The following is a 22,059-nucleotide window of genomic DNA, read 5'->3' as shown; positions in this document are numbered from 1 at the left end:
ATTAACAACTTGAAGAATAAAAACCATATGATCATCTCAATAGATGCAGAAAAAGCTTCTGACAAAATTCAACACCCATTTATGATAAAAACTCTCCAGAAAGTGGGCATAGAGGGAACCTACCTCAACATAATAAAGGCCATATATGACAAACCCACAGCAAACATCATTCTCAATGGTGAAAAACTGAAAGCATTTCCTCTAAGATCAGGAACGAGACAAGGATGTCCACTCTCACCACTATTATTCAACATAGTTCTGGAAGTCCTAGCCACGGCAATCAGAGAAGAAAAAGAAATAAAAGGAATACAAATTGGAAAAGAAGAAGTAAAACTGTCACTGTTTGCGGATGACATGATACTATACATAGAGAATCCTAAAACTGCCACCAGAAAACTGCTAGAGCTAATTAATGAATATGGTAAAGTTGCAGGATACAAAATTAATGCACAGAAATCTCTTGCATTCCTATACACTAATGATGAAAAATCTGAAAGAGAAATTATGGAAACACTCCCATTTACCATTGCGACAAAAAGAATAAAATACCTAGGAATAAACCTACCTAGGGAGACAAAAGACCTGTATGCAGAAAACTATAAGACACTGATGAAAGAAATTAAAGATGATACCAACAGATGGAGAGATATACCATGTTCTTGGATTGGAAGAATCAACATTGTGAAAATGAGTATACTACCCAAAGCAATCTACAGATTCAATGCAATCCCTGTCAAATTACCAATGGCATTTTTTACAGAGCTAGAACAAATCATCTTAAAATTTGTATGGAGACACAAAAGACCCCGAATAGCCAAAGCAGTCTTGAGGGAAAAAAATGGAGCTGGAGGAATCAGACTCCCTGACTTCAGACTATACTACAAAGCTACAGTAATCAAGACAATATGGTACTGGCACAAAAACAGAAACATAGATCAATGGAACAAGATAGAAAGCCCAGAGATTAACCCACGCACCTATGGTCAACTAATCTATGACAAAGGAGGCAAAGATATACAATGGAGAAAAGACAGTCTCTTCAATAAGTGGTGCTGGGAAAACTGGACAGCTACATGTAAAAGAATGAAATTAGAAAACTGCCTAACACCATACACAAAAATAAACTCAAAATGGATTAGAGACCTAAGTATAAGACTGGACACTATAAAACTCTTAGAGGAAAACATAGGAAGAACACTCTTTGACATAAATCACAGCAAGATCTTTTTTGATCCACCTCCTAGAGTAATGGAAATAAAAACAAAAATAAACAAGTGGGACCTAATGAAACTTCAAAGCTTTTGCACAGCAAAGGAAACCATAAACAAGACGAAAAGACAACCCTCAGAATGGGAGAAAATATTTGCAAATGAATCAACGGAAAAAGGATTAATCTCCAAAATATATAAACAGCTCATTCAGCTCAATATTAAAGAAACAAACACCCCAATCCAAAAATGGGCAGAAGACCTAAATAGACATTTCTCCAAAGAAGACATACAGACGGCCACGAAGCACATGAAAAGATGCTCAACATCACTAATTATTAGAGAAATGCAAATCAAAGCTACAATGAGGTATCACCTCACTCCTGTTAGAATGGGCATCATCAGAAAATCTACAAACAACAAATGCTGGAGAGGGTGTGGAGAAAAGGGAAACCTCTTGCACTGTTGGTGGGAATGTAAATTGATACAGCCACTATGGAGAACAATATGGAAGTTCCTTAAAAAACTAAAAATAGAATTACCATATGACCCAGCAATCCCACTACTGGGCATATACCCAGAGAAAACCGTAATTCAAAAAGACACATGCACCCGAATGTTCATTGCGGCACTATTTACAATAGCCAGGTCATGGAAGCAACCTAAATGCCCATCGACAGATGAATGGATAAAGAAGTTGTGGTACATATATACAATGGAATATTACTCAGCCATAAAAAGGAACGAAATTGAGTCATTTGTTGAGACGTGGATGGATCTAGAGACTGTCATACAGAGTGAAGTAAGTCAGAAAGAGAAAAACAAATATCGTATATTAATGCATGTATGTGGAACCTAGAAAAATGGTACAGATGAGCCAGTTTGCAGGGCAGAAGTTGAGACACAGATGTAGAGAATGGACATATGGACACCAAGGGGGGAAAACTGCGGTGGGGTGGGGATGGTGGTGTGCTGAATTGGGCGATTGGGATTGACATGTATACACTGATGTGTATAAAATTGATGCCTAATAAGAACCTACAGTATAAAAAAACAAACAAAACAACTAATACTAAACTTTCATTGGGTTATTTGCATGGAAATATGTTCATATAAATGTTTCAGACATTACATGAAATTTCTAAAAATCTTATATTTGTATTTGTATGGAAATATGTATGGAAATATGTTAATATAAATGTTTCAGACATTACATGAAATTTCTAAAAATCTTATATGTTCTGGTATAATGTTATAAGTAATAATCCTAGTTATTACTTTAAAATGTATATCTCAGAAATAACTAATTTTCTTGTCAACTGCATTATTATGAACTTTCATCAAATCTTTAACCGTGGTCATTTTTAAGTCTTTTGTCATTTACAGACAGTTCTGGGTGTACTCTGATGATTTTGCAAATATGTTCCTATAAAAGGGTTTCATCTTCAGGAAATTCATGGAAAAGACTCTGACAAGTACAGGTTTCTGGTAACTGACTGTACTGCTGAACTGAATGAATAAGCATTTTCAGAACTCTAATGAAAAACTGATGAACTCATAAAAGTGCTAACAAAAGATCAAGATGAAAAAAAAATTTAATTACATGGGACTGAGTGAACTGATGAGGATGAGTATAATTTTTGTGACTTTCTGTCTGAATTAAAAAAAAAAAAATCCCACAAGGACTCAGAGGCAAAGAATATACAAATCAATTTTCACTGCAAAGTAAAGGAGCTGTTGCAGTGGAGGATTACTGGACTGAATGTCAATATTATGACATAGTATGAGTGTGTTTCATGTTTAGTAATTGCAATCATTGTTGCTTTTGTTGTGGTCATCCATGTACAATGCTTGGTGTCAGTCTATTTATCTCTTGTAAAAATAAAATACAGTGTGTGTGTGTGAAAAAAAAATAAAAAAATAAATACGAAATTCTACTGACAAGACTTTTTCCTCTGTGCATTCTCGTTTCTGAGAGCCAGTAGTGTGTTAAATCGAACTGAATGATGAGTCCCACGAGGTGGAAAGAGCAGTATTTCCACTGCGGGGGCTTAGCAGAAACATGAGAAGTTTATGTGTGTCACCTGACACCCCTCCCTCCAGACCTAGAGGGTACCTCTGTCTGTACAGAGTATCTACTACACATGGAGCTCTCTGGCCGGTCAAGTGGGACAAGCATCTGTGACTTACAAATCTACCTCATCCTAACTTGAAAAGCACCTGAGCTCTGTCTAAACCTGGGGGTGTTTTTAGGGAGAAAAAAAAAAAAAAACCTCAGGGTTGAACTGAGCCATAGCTTTGGGTCATTTCAATATAAACTGTGTTTTCAAAAGTAAACCATACAGCTGAGCTTCTGTACAGCAGAAGTGGAAACATTAAAGAGCCAGGTTCAGACAATCCTGAAAAACCCCATATCTGGAAAGGAGTAGAGGGGCTTTGCTGCCCTGACATGTCTGTTCTGTCAATAACGCGTGGCTTCAGGCTGCTGGTCCACTCAGCCTGTCCTGCTGAAACCAAAGGGAAAAGGGAGGAGGAGGAGAATCAAACATCTAGCGAGGAGGGCAGGGCCAAGCTATTCGATCAGTTGACAAGCTCCCAGGGGGCTTCCCTGGTGGCGCAGTGGTTAAGAATCTGCCTGCCAATGCAGGGGACAGGGGTTCAAGCCCTGGTCCAGGAAGATCCCACGTGCCACAGAGCAACTAAGCCCGCGAGCCACAACTACTGAGCCTGTGCTCTAGAGTCCACAAGCCACAACTACTGAACCCACATGCCACAACTACTGAAGCCTGTGCGCCTAGAGCCTGTGCTCCGCAACAAGAGAAGCCACCGCAATGAGAAGCCTGTGGACCACAACAAAGAGTAGCCCCCGCTCGCCACAACTAGAGAAAGCCCGCGCACAGCAACGAGGACCCAATGCAGCCAAAAATAAATAAATAAATAAATTAAAAAAAAAAAAAAAAAAAAAGAAGCTCCCAGGAGTTACAAGGCTGTTCTTAGCAAATCAGCTCAGTGGGCCCAGGTATACAGGGGCAGAGGCAAGAAGCAATTTGATGAGAGAGGGAAAGCCTGCATTTCAGGTTTATATTCCTAAAACCAACCCTTTTCCCACCATCCTCTCATTCCCAGTGTCTCATTTAACCATTATTTGTGTGCATTACTGACAGATGTTTTGAAGATCTTTAGTGATTACGTAGATTTACTGAATGATCTCTATATTAAGGTACTACTAATCCCAGTTTCATGAACATTTATAATCAGTGTTATGCCTAGTTTTTCAGTAACAACCTCATACAGTTCTAAGTTAAATTTGAACAGTTAGTCCTGCTTTCTAGGTTAGTGATTTTATAAAATTCAGTATGAAGTCTTAAAAATTTAGATTTCTGGGAGAAAAGCTTTGAGTACTTAGGTATGCATGAATATCCTTTTATATCTGTGGATTTATTTCTTCTCTCTCTCTCTCTCCCTCTCCCCTTCCAGGGAGAGAGAAGAAAGGGAATACATTCCACAGAAAGAACTGTATGTATGTTTAGAGATTGCCTAAATTACCACTTCACGCAGGGGAATAGCAACTAAAAATTAGGCAGGACTGGAGGCGCTGAATTAAGCCATTAGCTAGAGAGACTGAAGGATGGAGACTTCCTCCCAGGAGGATATATGACTTTCCCCACATCCCTCCTGGCTACACTAGCTCCAGGGAACAGAAGGTTACAAGCTGGCAGGGTCTCCCCACTGCTCCAGGCACGGCTCTTCCAAGGACAACCATACACGCTCAACAATCTGGTCCCAGGGCAATCACCCTCGGCCTCTCTTTCTGACTCAAAGGACACCTTTTCTTTCTCTTTCGGCAGTTCCACAGCGGTGTGAGTCAAAGGAAGGGAGAGGCTTCTGAGAGGCCCTGGGGATGTGCATCCAAAGCAACGTTCAGGGTCGCTGAGGCCGCCCACAGTTACTCACCGGTGCACTGGTGCCCGTCGCCGGCGTAACCAGGCAGGCAGGCGCAGCTGAACGAGCTGCCTCCGTGGTGAATGCACTGGGCCTGGCCGGCGGGAGCACAGTTGTGATGGCCATCCTCACAGGGGTTGGGAGGTGGGGCGATCACTGAAAAGAGAAGAAGGCAAGGATGTCCAAGAGCCCAGACCTGCGAATGGGTGAACCCTGCTCTCCACAGTGTGATCTGCACACCAACAGCATCGAGACATCTGGGGGCTTATAAGGAATGCAGGTCCTCAGGCCCCAGCGTGGAGCCAGTGAATCAGAATAGGAATTTTAACAAGATCCCTAGATGGTTTGTATGCATATTAAAATTTGAGAAGTGCTGATCATGGTTTGTGGCTCTAACACTAGGCATGAAGATCAGTCATCAAAAACTGTCCTTGGTGGGGCTTCCCTGGTGGCGCAGTGGTTGAGAATCTGCCTGCTGATGCAGGGGACACGGGTTCGAGCCCTGGTCTGGGAGGATCCCACATGCTGCGGAGCAGCTGGGCCCATGAGCCACAACTACTGAGCCTGCGTGTCTGGAGCCTGTGCCCCGCAACAAGAGAGGCCGCGATAGTGAGAGGTCCGCGCACCGCGATGAAGAGTGGCCCCTGCTCGACGCAACTAGAGAAAGCCCTCGTACAGAAATGAAGACCCAAAACAGCCAAAAATAAATAAATAAATTAATTTAAAAAAAAAAGTCAAGCATGGATGGCTTAAAAAAAAACTGTCCTTGATTAAAGTTTATAACTCCCCAGAGCACTGCTGCTTTGCATGCCTGCGTGTACACACACACACACACACACACACACACACACACACACACACACCGTCTCTGTGACCGCTGCTACTTTTTCATCTCACTGGATTGAAAAGTGGGTTGTCTCTAATATCATCTAGCTCTAACAGTGGGATGAATTTGGAATTCTAGTTCTTTTGGATCCACTTTTTTTTTTTCAATTTTATTTATTTATTTATTTATTTATGGCTGTGTTGGGTCTTCGTTTCTGTGCGAGGGCTTTCTCTAGTTGTGGCAAGTGGGGGCCACTCTTCATTGCGGTGCGCGGCCCTCTCACTATCGCGGCCTCTCTTGTTGCGGAGCACAGGCTCCAGACACGCAGGCTCAGTAATTGTGGCTCACGGGCCTAAGTTGTTCCACAGCATGTGGGATCTTCCCAAGCCAGGGCTCGAACCCGTGTCCCCTGCATTGGCAGGCAGATTCTCAACCACTGCGCCACCAGGGAAGCCCTGGATCCACTCTTCGGTCAAGTATTTTTCTGGAATTCTAGAAAGGGTATATTTATTACAGACGGAGCTCTTTGACCAGTCAAGTGGGACAGGCCTCTTTGAATTACAAATCCATTTCATTCTAATTTGAGAAACATTTGACCTCTATCTAGACCTGTTGGTATTAGAGAAGTTCATAGTCTTGTTACATGATTGGGCCAAACACCAAGATACACAGCCATCCCGAAAGAGGTGAACATCCTTCCATAACTTACACCAAAAATATCTATTTAGAGAAAAACAACAACACAAGAACAACAAAAAAACCCAAACAAAAACAAAACCCCAACAAACAGGGCTGAACTGAGCCATAGCTTTGGGTAATTTCAATGTAAATTGTCTGTTTTCTAGAAAACCATGCAACAGAACTTCTGTATAACGGAAGTGGAAACAGTAATGAGTCCAAGAGCAAGGTTCAGCACGATTTTGGCTAAAAAGAGGCACAGTTTTGGCACTCACAGACGCAGGTGTGCCGGTCGTCTGCAAACTCATAACCACTCCGGCACTCACACCTGTAGCTTCCCAGCAAGTTGACACACACAGAATTGGGGCCACAGCGATGGAAGCCGGTTGCACATTCATTTACATCTAAGAAGGAATAAGAACAGAAAAGGCTGCATAAACCAAAGTCCCCACAAGTGCAAGGTCTGCAAACTCAATGTTCTCTCACCCTTAAGAGGTTTCAATGGGACTAACGGTTGGTAGACTCAACAGGGGTTGAAATGCACGCTAAGCACCAGATGTGGATGCATGTTGCCGATCGTCATAAAAATAAACATTTATTTCAAGTCATTCAAGTATGAGCCCCAGGGAGATATGTTTTGAACAAATATTCTGAGAATTCTTTAAACATTTAAACAATTCTGAACATTTAGAAGAAAAACTCACAAAGTAACGATTTTTCTCTTAAAATGTAAAGAAATTTCCACTACTGTTTTTGAGATACAGTAAGTGAAAGAAATAGGTGAATGTCTGAAATCTGAAGGTAACCAGAAAATGTACTCTTTAATGAATGTAAAAAATACTTGATTCCATCTTAAAATGACAACATTTGAGAATGTAAAATATTCAGGAATTACAATAGCCATTTTCAGAGTCCCAGCCCAAAATACCCACCTCCAAACTACCCTCTTAAACCTAACCAGAATATGCTTAGTTTTTAAATAGCTGTATTTAGATGAATAGCTGCTAAACTCATTGATCCATGGAGATGACAAAGCAGACACTTGTCTTCTATGGACATAATGTTGGAGGACTCCATGAGGGAACACAGAGCATACGGCTCTTACCCACGCAACTCCGTCCATCTCCCTGGTACCCGGATGCACACTCGCAGGTGTAGTGTACACCTGTCGCCGGATGGCACTGAGCTGTGGTGGCACATGTGTGACTCCCGTCATAGCAAGGATTCACTGGGGTGGGATCTGAGTCCCCTGCATGGGTAGAGAGAAAATAAAAAACAAAAGCACAATCTGGCTGTCATAAAGAGAACGGCACAGAAGGAAGAAGATCGGCAAGTCCTTGGAACTGTCTGTGAACCTGTCTGTCTGGGGCCCGCCTGGCGACCTTACTAAATTATTAATATCCAAAGCGAGGGCGGATCATCTGCGTAGCAGTTTTCGATTCCAGAATGGCTTCCCCTTGCCTACTCTGCAGACTACTAACCTTTTCTTGTTTACAGCAGGTTTGTGTCAGGGAATAAAAATATCCAACACATGGCATCCTTTTATTTAAAAGTGCTTTCATTCTATCTTCTCAAGATAATTCTGTGAGGCAGGCTGTCATTCCTTTTATTGGTAATTTTCACCGATAAGGAAAATAAGCGAGAGACATTAGAAAAATTGCCCAAGCTCACAAAGCCAGGAAGTGGTACATCAAGGACTTATAGCCAAAATTTCTGCCTCCTAATTGAGCAGTCTCTCACCAAGTGCACTATTCCATGGGTCAAAATTCAATTAATGAGAAAATCTTGCTTTTTAAAAAAAAGATTTATTAAGACCAAATAAATAGGAATGGCTTTCACAGTATTTACTCTTTAGGATTAACCTTGCCATGACTCCACCCATCCACTGGGTAGTGATGACTGTTAACATCTGAAACCTTCCCTAAAGACCTTTACTTCTAGATCGAGTGTAACAGTAATGTGTATTAAGCACTTATGTGCCTAGCACTGTTCTAAACCCATACATATACCATTCCATTAAATACTCATGTCTATAACGTGAGGAAGGTATCATCATCATCTTCATTTTACCGCAGCACAGAGAGGTCAAGTAACCTGCCCAAGGTCACACAGCCAGAAGAAGTGGATGCATCAAAAAGTTGGGCAGTCTGGCTGCAGAGCCCACCCATGCTTTCCATCATTTTGCTACAACTACCACCAAAGGAACTTCATGAAGTCATCTAATCGAAGCCAAGAGCACAGAGATGGTGGCGCTGGAGACAGCCCCAGTTGCCCAGACTGGATGAATCCATTAACTTTGGGCACTTCCATTTACTTCTCCGATTCCTCAGGTGTAAAATGAGAATAAAAATAATGCTTATATCTGCTAGAACTGCTGAAGAAAATAAAGAAAACCCAACTCAATGTATGTGAAAGGAAACTCCACCACAGGCCAGCCCACCCAGCCCCCAGTGACTGCGTTCCTTCTTCCTCATCAGCCGGGCAGAGTTCATTCTCGCTTGAAGTTTTAGCTTTGTCTCAGTCCTGGGAATTAATTCTGACCTTAGATTCAAAAGATTGCATGAGCCCCACCCAAACCTCCCGGGCTCTACCTCAAGCCATCCCTGCTCCTAATGGGGCTCCATCTAAGTCATGATAACTTGACTTCTGTCCCCGGGTTTCTGTCTCAACAGCCAGCTTGGGGCACAAGCCTACCTTGCCCTCCACAGCTGTCTCACTGCCCTAGAAACCAGCAGCTTGGCACCCATAGACTTTGGCAGTACCACCTCCTCCTGGACTCCCTTTGCTTTCACTCTAGCTCACCCACATCTCCCCACCCCCTGACCTCATGTGAGTGGGCCTCACCCACATAATTCCCAGTCGAGACCCAAGTGCTTGCTGCTGTCACCTGCCTCACAGATGGACTTCCCTCCAGTCCTTAGGATGCCTGGTCATTTCCCCAGTGCTAGCCCACCGCCCACGTTATGACTCTTCCAGTTTCCTCTATGAGTCTGCTGTGAATGGGGATGCCTTGGCCGAGTCCCTGATGGGACGCCTTCACTTTCTGGTAAACTCCCATCATCGCTTTATAAGAAACACCACGTGTGGTCCCGTGGTGGAATATTCTCCTATCATTGATTCCCACATTATGGCCTGAAAATAAGGAGGGCCATGGTTTTATCCTCAGTTCACCTCAGTGACACTGGCTGGAGTAACGGAATCTTTGCAAGAAAACAGGACCAACAGTGGCTCTAGCATTTTTAAACCTGAGGAACTGAAGTACGCCAGCAGAGGCCTCGCTCCCCAAATCACGCAGACATCCTTGGACGTCCCTCATCCCTCCCCCTCTGGTTCTCTTGCCAGACGGGCCCAGGAGCACAGCGCTGGGGTTGTAGTTGCAGGGTTGACGTGGTCGTATTGACCAAGGTCCTGAGTCAGTCCCCTGTGTGCTGCAGTTGAGAACGACAGGGTTGCATCCTCACTGAAGGCCCCACGTGAGACAAGAACCTGATTGCCCCCCATTATTCCCTCTCCATTTTAGGAGAAGGTTTTGTACCAATTCCTGACGTACCCAGTCAAAGGAAGAAGTGAGCTTTGAAATGTTTTCGTTTACAAACACTAGTGGCTTAGCCCTCATGTTCAGTACTTTCCAGTATCAAAACTTCACCGTGGCACACTCCAGCAGAGATTAGTGAGTATACGTAATGTCAGGAGTGTACCATCCGGTGAGGCATTAAAAGAAAAAAAATGGGCTTCCCTGGTGGCGCAGTGGTTGAGAATCTGCCTGCCAATGCAGGGGATACGGGTTCGAGCCCTGGTCTGGGAAGATCCCACATGCCGTGGAGCAACTAGGCCCGTGAGCCACAACTACTGAGCCTGCGCGTCTGGAGCCTGTACTCCACAACAAGAGAGGCCACGATAGTGAGAGGCCCGCGCACCGCGATGAAGAGTGGCCCCCGCTTGCCGCAACTAGAGAAAGCCCTCGCACAGAAACGAAGACTCAACACAGCCATAAATAAATAAATAAATAAATAAAAATTAAAAAGAAAAAAAGAAAAAACATGCAGCACAAAAGTTGATTGGCAAACTTGGACGGGACACACTAGCGTACCTGAAATTGCGGAGAAAGTGTGCATAATTACATCATGCTGACTTAAAATAGACTTCACTGACAGCAAGGCCACATCATTTGCTGAGCCCAGTGCAAAACGAAAATGTGGGACTCTATGTTCATAAATTATTAAGAGTTTCAAGACGGTGACAGCACAGCTTTAAACCAAGTGTCAACCCTTTCTGAGCCTGAGGCCCTGTGCTCAGAATTTGGTTTCCAACAACACTATATTAAAAACCCATTTCTAAAAATGTTTGGTTATTCATTCTCTACGGCTAGTTAGCTTTTCTCCTATTATAGTAAGTAAAGAAGAGCTGTATCCTTCTTAAGACATTTTCTATTTCACCCTTACCCTCTGAACAGCTTGACTCTCTGACAGAGGATCTGGAACTAATTTACTCATTTAATCAACAGGGGAAGAGTGGTTTTCCTTAAAGGAACAGTCCGTTCAGCTTCAACGCATGGCCCTCCGCCCAAAGGCTCCTCAACTGGAGAGCTGAGCGGGGGCAAAGGCAGGAAGCGTTCCTGGATCCTGTCCTGTGAACCCACCGATACCAGCCAAGCCGCACTGGAAGCTCAAACTCTCGGGGAGGGCAGGGGGCTGACTGGAGGGTTGTGGAGGGTCTGGAGACTGCTTCTAAATCCCAGGACACTGAACCAGGGGCTCCCACGTCAGGTGGGGCAGCTGTGTTGTTTCACGTGCATTCCAGCCAGATAACTGCTCCCTCCAGAAAAAATGCAAAGGCTCTCGAGAAGATACTGCCATGCGCTGCGAGGGGAAAGAAAAAATAGGTTGTGTTTTGTTTTCCTTTTAATAAATTTTCTTCTTTCTTCCCCATTTTTCTCCTATTCGGGTAGAATGAACAGTATGGCTGTTTTCTGTAGGGGTGGATGAGCAGGGTTGAAACGCAAAGGGTAAATCCCCACGTTCCTTCTTTTAAAGTTTGGTCTATATTACGAGGCAGTCCCGGGGTCTGTGAAGTCAACGTGGAGCCGCAGTGCCTTTGGGGGGAAAGAGTGGGCTCTGGAGCCGGCGTTGGGTTTGAGTCCCAGCTCAACACTTCTAGCTGTGACCAGGCAGATTACTTCATGTCTACACCGCAGTCTCTGTAAAATGAGTCATAATTCCCTTACTGGGTAGCGTTGTGGTGGGGATTAAATGAGTTAATTCATGCAAGGTACTTAGAACAGTGCTTGGCATCAAGAAGACTGTCCTTTGCTACTACTAGCACTACTACTACTACTTATTATTATTTGACCTGGGTAGAAGGGAAAAATCATGCAATTCTAAAGGCAAATTAGCAGCTTGGTACCTGGCCAGTTTGCTGGCTTTCTGACCCTTTGCTACTTCTCCCTCTGGGTATGTCTCTAGGAAAGATACACCCAGAGATCTGTCTTTTCCTTACATGATTCCAGAGTCTGAATGAGACCTTGAGGGCTGGGAGGCTCTCCTGATAAACTACTCCTCTTACAGATCAGACGCCTACAGCCAGAGAAGGGCTGAACTGGACATTCAAAGGTGAAGGTCATTTTCCCCTGGTGTTTTTGTTGAAATTTCTCCTTGAGATCTTTTCCTTCCTTCTGAGGTACGTGTTCCTGTAAAGTCAGCTGACATTTTTATACTATTAATTCACTACCGTATAATCCCTTCTTCAGACAGTCAATGGCTGCGCACCCCGCCCCCCAACCCAGTTTCTTAAAACCAAACCAGCCAACCAACCACACCAACAAGCTCAGGATTCGCATTTTGAATCACCTCTACATCCTAGGGAGGAGCCCTGTCCTCTTACCTTAATCTCCTGTTATCATACTGCTGATGTGACCTCTGCACATGAGCCCAAGGAGGCTTAAGGGGTCCTCAGCTCCAGTGGTGAAGCACAGACTCGCCAGTTACACGCTCACCTCTCTGAGGTATGGATTCTGGGCTCAGCAGTATCAATACAGAACTGAACAAGGGAAACATTCTTTCTCCTCATGTGCCTCTTCTAGGGGAAAACTACCTACTGGTTTTCAGAATTAAAATGCTCCCTTGATCTGACAAGGTCATTTCACATCTGTAGAGTTCCCTGACTTCCCAGGCTCATCCTCTGGCTTGCCTAGAACATTTTAAAAAAATTAACATACTTTATTTTTTTTTAAACAGGTTTAGGTTTACCAAAAAATTGAGCAGAAAGTACAGTTTCCATAGCTACCTCCCATCAAGTTGCACAGTTTCCTCTGTTATTAGTATCGTGTATTAGTGTGGTACATTTGTTATAACTGATAAACCAATATTGATGTATTGTTATTAACTAAAATCCATAGTTTACATTGGCATACACCCTTTGTGTGGTCCAGTTCTATAGGTTTTGACAAATGTATAATGATGTGTATCCACCATTATTGTATCATACAGAATAGTTTCCCTGCCCTGAAGATACCCTGTACTCCACCTATCCATCCCTCTCTCCCTCCCCCCGAGCCCCTGGCAACCACTGATCTACTTACTGTCTCTACAGTTTTACCTTTTCTAGAAAGTCTAGAATCACACAGTACAAAGCCTTTTCAGACTAGCTTCTTTCACTTAATAATATGCACTTAAAGTTCCTCATGTCCTGTGGTTCCTTGATAGAGCTAGAACATTTGTATCCAGATTTTTAATCAAGCTTCACAGGTGATGATGATTGAAGTATAAGAACCACTGCTTTAAGAGTTTTGGTTTTTTCCCCACAACTGTTTTTTCAAATTGAGATATAGTTCACATACCATGCAATTCACCCATCTGAAGTACACATTCCATGCAAATGGAAATGAAAAAAATGAAAAACATCAAGTGCGCAATTAGTTTTTAATATATTCACAGAGTTGTGTAACCATCAACCACAATTAATTTTAGAACATTTTAATTTTAATCCCCCCCAAAAGAAACCTTGTACCTTTTAGCAATCAACTCCCTATCCCACTATTATGCCTCCAACCTAGGCAACCACTAATCTACTCTCTGCCTCCGTAGATGTGCCTATCTGGATATTTTGCATAAATAGAATCATGTAATATGTTGTCCTTCATGACTCATTACCTTCACTTAGCATTATGCTTTCAAAGCTCATCCATATTGTACCATGTAACAGTGCTTCATTCCTTTTTATGTTTTATGTTTATGTCTCTATGGCGTGTCCTCTCCACCTAGATTTTCAAGATGCAACATCACCCATTATAGAAGAACTACTACACTTTCATGATCATACGTTAATAATCATCTTTTTAATCAGCTCCTTGGTCCTCTATATTATTTTACTCATATTAACAACTCAACTAACACATACAAGTACAATAGATGCACAAGAAGTAGAAGCTGTCTGGACAATCTTACCAGCCATTATCCTAATTCTAATTGCCCTGCCATCATTACAAATGCTTTACATGCTGGACTAAATAACCCTTCCCTTACCGTAAAGACTATAGGACACCAATGGTACTGAAGCTATGATATACAGACTATGAAGAATTAAATTTTGACTCCTATATCATTCCAACATCAGATCTAAAAACAGGAGAATTACGACTAGTAGAAGTAGACAACGGAGTAGTTTTACCTACAGAAATAACAATCCGAATACTAACCTCCTCAGAAGACATTTTACACTCATGAGCTGTGCGCCTTTACTAGGCGTAAAAACAGAGGCAATTCCAGGATGTCTAAACCAAACAACTCTCATATCACCACAACCAGGTCTATATTACGGACAATGCTCAGAAATTTGTGGATCAAATCATAGTTTTATACCCATTGTCCTTGAACTAGTACCACTAAAATACTTTGAAAAATGATCCTCATCAATATTATAAATTCCTTAAGAAGCTAAATAGCATTCACTTTTTTAAGTTAAAGACTGGGGGTTAAAACTCCCTTTCATGATATGCCACAATTCGACACATCAACATGATTTATTACTATTCTATTAATAATTCTAGTCCTATTATATTCCAACTAAAAATTTCAAAATATACTTATTATTCAAATCCAGAATTGATGTCTACCAAAGTACAAAAACAATCTACCCCTTGAGAAACAAAATGAACGAAAATCTATTTTCCTCTTTCATTGCCCCAACAATAATAGGACTTCCTATTGTTATCTTAATCACTTTATTCCCAGGTATTTTATTCCCAACACCTAATCAACTAATTAACCATTGTATAATTTCTATTCAACAATGATTAGTTCAACTCACATTGAAACAATAGCTATTCACAATCACAAAGGACAGACCTGAGCACTAATACTTACATCACTTATTTATTCGATCAACAAATCTATTAGGACTATTACTACATTCATTCATACTACTACACAACTCTCAATAATATTAAAAGCAATTTATAATATTAGGAATATTATAATAATAATATTAGGAACAGCAGTTTCTCTATGGGCAAGAACAATAATTACAGGCTTTCATCAGAAAACAAAAGCATGCTTAGCTCACTTTCTACCACAAGGAACACTGGTTCCTCTTATTCCTATGCTAGCAGTCATCAAAACTATTAGCTTGGGGCTTCCCTGGTGGCGCAGCGGTTGAAAGTCTGCCTGTCAATGCAGGGGACACGGGTTCGAGCCCTGGTCTGGGAGGATCCCACATGCCGCGGAGCAACTAAGCCCGTGAGCCACAGCTACTGAGCCTGCAAGTCTGGAGCCTGTGCTCCGCAACAAGAGAGGCCGTGATAGTGAGAGGCCCGCGCACCGCGATGAAGAGTGGTCCCCCGCTTGCCGCAACTGGAGAAAACCCTCGCACAGAAACGAAGACCCAACACAGCCAAAAATAAATAAAATAAATTAATTTAAAAAAAAATTCTATGAGAACAAAGTTTAAAAAAAAAACAAAACTATTGGCTTATTCATTCAACCAACAGCTTTAGCCATACTATTAACAGCTAACATCACAGCAGGACCCCTATTGATTCATTTAATTGGAAGAGCGACTGTAGCATTGCTGAGTATTAGCACCACCACAGCTTGCATTACATTTCCTATCCTTGTCTTACTTACTATCCTCAAATTCACCATTGCAATAATTCTAGTTTATGCATTTACCTTACTAGCAAATCTTTACCTACATGACAATACATAATGTCCCACCAAACTCATGCATATCACATAGTAAATCCCAGTCCCCGACCCCTTACAGGAGCTCTCTCAGTCCTTCTAATAACAGCAGACCTAATTATATGATTTCACTTCAATTCAACATTATTATTAGCACTAGGCCTACTAACTAATGCCTTATCAATATATCAGTGATGACAAGGCATCATCTGAGAAAGCACTTTTCAAGGCCATCATACACCAAGTGTTCAAAAAGGACTTTGATATGGAATAATCCTATTTATTATTTCAGAAGTCCTCTTTTTTACCAGTTTTTTTTTGAGCCTTCTACCACTCGAGCCTTGCCCCTACACCTGAACTAGGGGGATGCCGACCACCAACAGGTATCTGTCCTCTAAATCCATTAGAAGTACTACTTCTTAATACCTCCGTATTATTAGCCTCTGGGGTGTCAACTATCTGACCTCACCACAGCCTCATAGAAGGAAACTGAAAACACATACTCCAAGGTCTTTTTATCACAGTCGCCCTAGGTGTTTATTTTACTTTTCTACAGGCCTCAGAATATTATGAAACATCCTTTACAATTTCAGGTGGGGTATACAGGTCAACTTTCTTCATAGCTACAGGATTGCACAGACTGCATGTTAACTATTGGCTCTTCCTTATTGTCTGCTTCTTTTTTTTTTTTTTTTTTTTTAATTTATTTATTTATTTTTGGCTGCGTTGGGTCTTCATTGCTGCGTGCGGGCTTTCTCTAGTTGCGGCAAGCGGGGGCTACTCTTTGTTGTGGTGCGTGGGCTTCTCATTGGGGTGGCTTCTCTTGTTGCGGAGCACAGGCTCTAGGCACACGGGCTTAAGTAGTTGTGGCTAGCAGGCTCTAGAGCGCAGGCTCAGTAGTTGTGGCACACGGGCCTAGTTGCTCCGCGGCATGTGGGATCTTCCCGGACCAGGGCTCGAACCCGTGTCCCCTGCATTGGCAGGCGGATTCTTAACCACTGCGCCACTAGGGAAGTCCCATCGTCTGCTTCTTATGTCAATTAAAATATCACTTCACATCTAACCACCATTTCAACTTCAAAGCCACTGCCTGATGTTGACATTCTGTAGATGGAGTATGACTATTCCTTTATGTATCCATTTATTGATGAGGATCTTATTCTTTTAGCATTAAATAGTACAGTTGACTTACAGTCAATTGGCTTCAGCAGAATCCGGAAAAGAGTAACTCTAATATTGACATTAATTACAAACATAGCACTAGCCTCACTACTTGTATTTATCACATTCTGACTTCCCCAATTAAATATTTACACAGAAGAAACAAGTCCTTAAGAGTGCAGATTTGACCTTATAGGATCAGCACGTCTACCTTTTTCCATAAAATTTTTCCTGGTAGCCATTATATTCCTCCTTTTTGATTTAGAAATTGCTCTTTTACCCCCTACCCTGAGCATCTCAGACAAATAATCTAAAAACAATACTCATTATAGCTTTATTCCTAATTTTATTACTAGCAATAAGCCTAGCCTAATGAATGAACCCAAAAAGGACTAGAATGAACTGAATATGGTAATTAAACTAAAATAAATGATTTCAACACATTAGATTATGATTAAGTTCATAATTACCAAGTGCTTTTAGTGTATATAATTATTGTAACATTTACAGTATCTCTTATAGAATTATTAATATATTGATCTTACCTAATATCTTCACTATCATGCCTTGAAGGCATAATATTATCACTATCCATTATAGCAACACTAATAATCCTAAATACACATTTTGCCCTAGCCAGCATAATACCAATTGTTCTGCTAGTATTCTCAGCTTGAGAAGCCACACTCGGAATATCCCTACTAGTAATAGTATCAAACACATATGGCACTGATTATGTACAAAATCTTAATCTCCTCCAATGTTAAGAGTTATTATTCCTACAATTATACTAATACCACTAACATAATTATCAAAGAACATAATCTGAATTAATACCACAGTCCATAGCTTATTAGCTCATAGCCTTTTTCTTCTTAATCAATTTAATGACAATAGCCTTAACTTTTCACTAATTCTTTTTCTCCAGCTCCTTATCAGCACCATTATTAACTTTAACAACATGACTCTTACCATAAATATTAATAGCCAGCCAATTTCACCTACTCAAAGGATCATTAACTCGAAAAAAATTATATATTACCATGTTAATTACATTAAAAATGTTCCTAATTATAAAATTCACTGCCACAGAATTAATCTTATTTTATATTTTATTTGAAGCAATACTAGTTCCAACACTTATTATCATTACCCGATGGGGTAATCAAACAGAATGTCTTAACACAGGACTTTCTTATTTTATACACTAGTAGAATCACTTCCACTCTTAGTAGCACTAATACATATTCAAAATGTTACAGGCTCACTAAATTTTCTAATACTTCAATATCAAACACAAGCAATAGCCAACTCCTGATCCAACATTTTCATATGACTAGCATGTATGATAGTCTTTATAATAAAAATACTCCTCAACGACTGAGCTTGCGCGTCTGGAGCCTGTGCTCCGCAACAAGAGAGGCCACGATAGTGAGAGGCCCGCGCACCGTGATGAAGAGTGGCCCCCACTTGCCGCAAATAGAGAAAGCCCTAGCACAGAAACGAAGACCCAACATAGCAATCAATCAATTAATCAATAAAATACATCTTTAAAAAAAAAAAAAAGAACAAGCACAAATTTTCAAAAAAAAAAAAAAAAAAAATACTCCTCAACGGCCTTCACCTTTGATTACCTGAAGCACATGTAGAAGCCCCCATTGCAGGATCCATAGTCCTTGCAGCTGTACTACTAAAACTCAGAGGCTACGGTATATTGCGAATTACAACAATACTAAACCCACTAATATATTTCATAGAATATGCTTTTCTCACACTCTCCTATGAGGACTAATCATAACTAGTTCAATTTGTTTATGCCAAACAGATCTAAAATCACCTATCGCGTATTCTTCCGTCAGTCACATAGCACTTGTTATTGTAGTCATTCTTATCCAAACACCTTTAAGTTACATCGGAGCCACTGCTCTAATAATTGCCCACTGCCTCACATCACCCATATTATTCGGCCTAGCAAATTCAAATTACAAATGAATTTACAGCAGAACAATAATTGTAGCCCGAGGTCTACAAACATTCCTCCCATTAATACCAACATGATGACTACTAGCAAGCCTAACAAACCTAGCTCTACCCCCTAACTATCAATCTAATTGGAGAACTCTTTGTAGTAGTAACATCCTTTTCATGATCAAATATCACCATTATGCTCATAGGAATTAACATAGTAATTACCACCTTATACTCACTATACATATTAATCGTAACACAATGAGGCAAATATACCCACCATCATTCACATGAGAAAATGCCCTTATAACCCCTTCAGTTTTACATCTCTTACTCCTATCATTAAACCCCAAAATCATTTTAGGGCCCTTGTACTGTAAATACAGTTTTAAAAAAACACTAGATTGTGAATCTAGTAACAGAAGACTAAATATTTTTATTAACTGAAAAAGTATGCAAGAATTGCTAATTCATGCTTCCATATCTAACAGTATGACTTTTTCAAACTTTTAAAGGATAGCTATCCATTGGTCTTAGGAACCAAAAAATTGGTGCAACTCCAAATAAAAGTAATAAACTTATTTACCTCTTTCACACTAGTTATACTATTTATACTAACGATACCAATTATAATACGAAACACCAACATCTACAAAAGTAACACATAACCATCCTTTGTAAAAAACCACTATCTCATATGCTTTTATCACCAGCTTAATTCCAACAATAATATTCATTCATACAGGTCAAGAGATAATTATCTTAAACTGACATTGAATTACTATCCAAACCCTTAAATTATCACTTAGCTTCAAAATAGACTATTTCTCAATATTTGTGCCAGTAGCATTATTTGTCACATGATTATAGAATTTTCAATATGATACATGCACTCAGATCCTAACATTAATCAATTCTTTAAATACTCCTTTTTCTTATCACAATACTAATTCTTATCACTGCTAACAATCTTTTACAACTTTTCATTGGATGAGGAGTCGGAATTATATCTTTTCTACTTATCAGGTGATGATATGGACAAGCAGATGCAAATACAGCCACTCTCCAAGCAATTTTATATAATCGCATTGGAGACATTGGACTTATTATATCCACAGCATGATTTCTATTTAATTGAAACTCATGAGAAATACAACAAATCTTTATACTTAACGGAAATCACTCAAACCTACCTCTAATAGGACTTGTGTTGGCTGCAGCTGGAAAATCCACCCAATTTGGCCTCCAGCCATTCCCTCAGCAATAGAAGGCCCTCCTCCTGTTTCAGCTCTACTTCACTCAAGCACAAGAGTTATAGCAGGTATATTCCTACTTATCTGCTTTTACCCTTTAACAGAGAATAATAAATTTACCCAAACAATAACATTATGCCTGGATAAACCTAACTACATTATTTACAGCAATATGTGCTCTCACCCAAAATGACATCAAAAAAATTGTTGCCTTCTCTACTTTAAGCCAATTAGGCCTTATAATAGTAACAATCGGTATTAAACAACCTTATCTAGCATGTCTCCATGTTTGCACACACGCCTTTTTCAAGGCCATCCTGTTTATTTGCTCTGGATCCATTATTCATAGCCTACATGATGAACAAGACATTCGAAAGATAGGAGGTTTATTTAAAGCAATACCTTTTACCACAGCGGCCCTCATTATCTGAAGTCTCTCACCGACAGGAATACCGTTCCTCACAGGTTTCTACTCTAAAGAACTAATTATCGACACTGCTAACATGTTGTACACCAACGCCTGAGCCCAGCGAATAACTCTCGTCACCACATCCGTTACAGCTGTCTATGGCACTCACATTATTTTCTTCGCACTATTAGGACAACCTCGCTTTTCTACTTTAACTTTAATTAATGAAAACAACCCACTGCTAATCAATTCTGTTAAACGTTTATTAGCTATAAGTATCTTTGCTGGATTCATTACCTCCAGCAAAATTCCCCGAATGACAATCCCACAAATAACTATACCTGATTACTTGAAACTAACTGCCTTTGCCGTGACCATCCTAGGTTTTATTCTGGCATTTGAAATCAACCTCACTACACAAAACTTAAAATTTAAATATCCCTCAAACTTCTTCAAATTTTCCAACCTCTTAGGTATTTCCCATTATACACCGCTTCCCACCATACTTAAATTTATCAACAAGTCAAAAATCAGCATCATGTCTCCTAGATTTAATCTGACTAGAAAGTATCTTACCAAAAACTACTTCCCTTATTCAAACAAAATTTTCTATACTAGTGTCAGACCAAAAAGGCCTAATCAAACTATATTTTCTTTCATTCCTCATCACCCTTGCCCTAAGCATAATTCTATTTAATTACCATGATAACCTCTATAATAACCACAACACCAATAAGTAATGATCAACCAGTAACAATTACCAATTAAGAACCATAGCTATACAGCACTGCAATTCCTATAGGCTCTTCACAAAAAACCCAGAATCACCTGTATCATAAATTACCCAGTCCCCTAGTCCATTAAACTTAAATACAATCTCCACTTCCTCATCCTTTAAAACAAAGAATACTATTGAAAATTCTATCATCAACCCTGAAAGAAATATACCTAGAACAGTCTTATTAGAGACTCAAACTTCAGGATACTTCTCAGTAGCCATAGCTGTCGTATAACCAAATACTACTAATATTCCCCCTAAATAAATAAAAAATACTATTAAACCCCCAAGTGAACCACCAAAATTCAACACAATCCCACAACCAACACCACCACCTACAATCAATTCAAGTCCACCATAAATAGGTGAAGGTTTTGAAGAAAAGCCCACAAAACTAATTACAAAAATAGTACTTAAAATAAATACAATGTATGTTATCATTATTCTTACATGGAATCTAACCATGGCCAATGAAATGAAAAATCATCGTTTTAATTCAACTATAAGAACACTAATGAGCAACATCCGAAAATCACACCCATTAATAAAAATTATTAACAACGCAATTATTGACCTCCCAGCTCCATCAAACATTTCATCATGTTGAAATTTTGGCTCCCCACTGGGCATGTGTTTAATTCTACAAATCTTGACAGGTTT

At 40.4% G+C, this 22,059-nt stretch overlaps 1 protein-coding gene and 1 pseudogene across 3 annotated transcripts in view; one reads left to right on the top strand and one right to left on the bottom strand.

Moving 5' to 3' along the window:
* The window catches only part of NID2 (nidogen 2), a 93,253-nt gene that overhangs the window by 20,647 nt on the left and 50,547 nt on the right, over positions 1 to 22,059 (bottom strand). For 2 of the 3 annotated variants that reach the window (XM_068545452.1, XM_068545445.1), the window contains exons 9-11: positions 7,760 to 7,903; positions 6,930 to 7,058; positions 5,163 to 5,306 (exon numbers count right to left, since the gene is read on the bottom strand). The exons of the other annotated variant lie outside the window; for it this stretch is intronic. In XM_068545452.1, coding sequence (XP_068401553.1) covers positions 5,163 to 5,306; positions 6,930 to 7,058; positions 7,760 to 7,903 — 417 coding nt within the window. The remainder of the gene's footprint in view (positions 1 to 5,162; positions 5,307 to 6,929; positions 7,059 to 7,759; positions 7,904 to 22,059) is intronic. 3 annotated transcript variants of the gene reach the window in all.
* Positions 14,801 to 15,855, top strand: LOC137765695 (ATP synthase subunit a-like; annotated as a pseudogene).

Source organism: Eschrichtius robustus, chromosome 1, assembly GCF_028021215.1.
Source record: "Eschrichtius robustus isolate mEscRob2 chromosome 1, mEscRob2.pri, whole genome shotgun sequence".
Classification (NCBI taxonomy): domain Eukaryota; kingdom Metazoa; phylum Chordata; class Mammalia; order Artiodactyla; family Eschrichtiidae; genus Eschrichtius; species Eschrichtius robustus.
The sequence above is the reverse complement of the archived record's forward strand: the minus strand, read 5'-3'. Positions and strand labels throughout refer to the sequence as shown.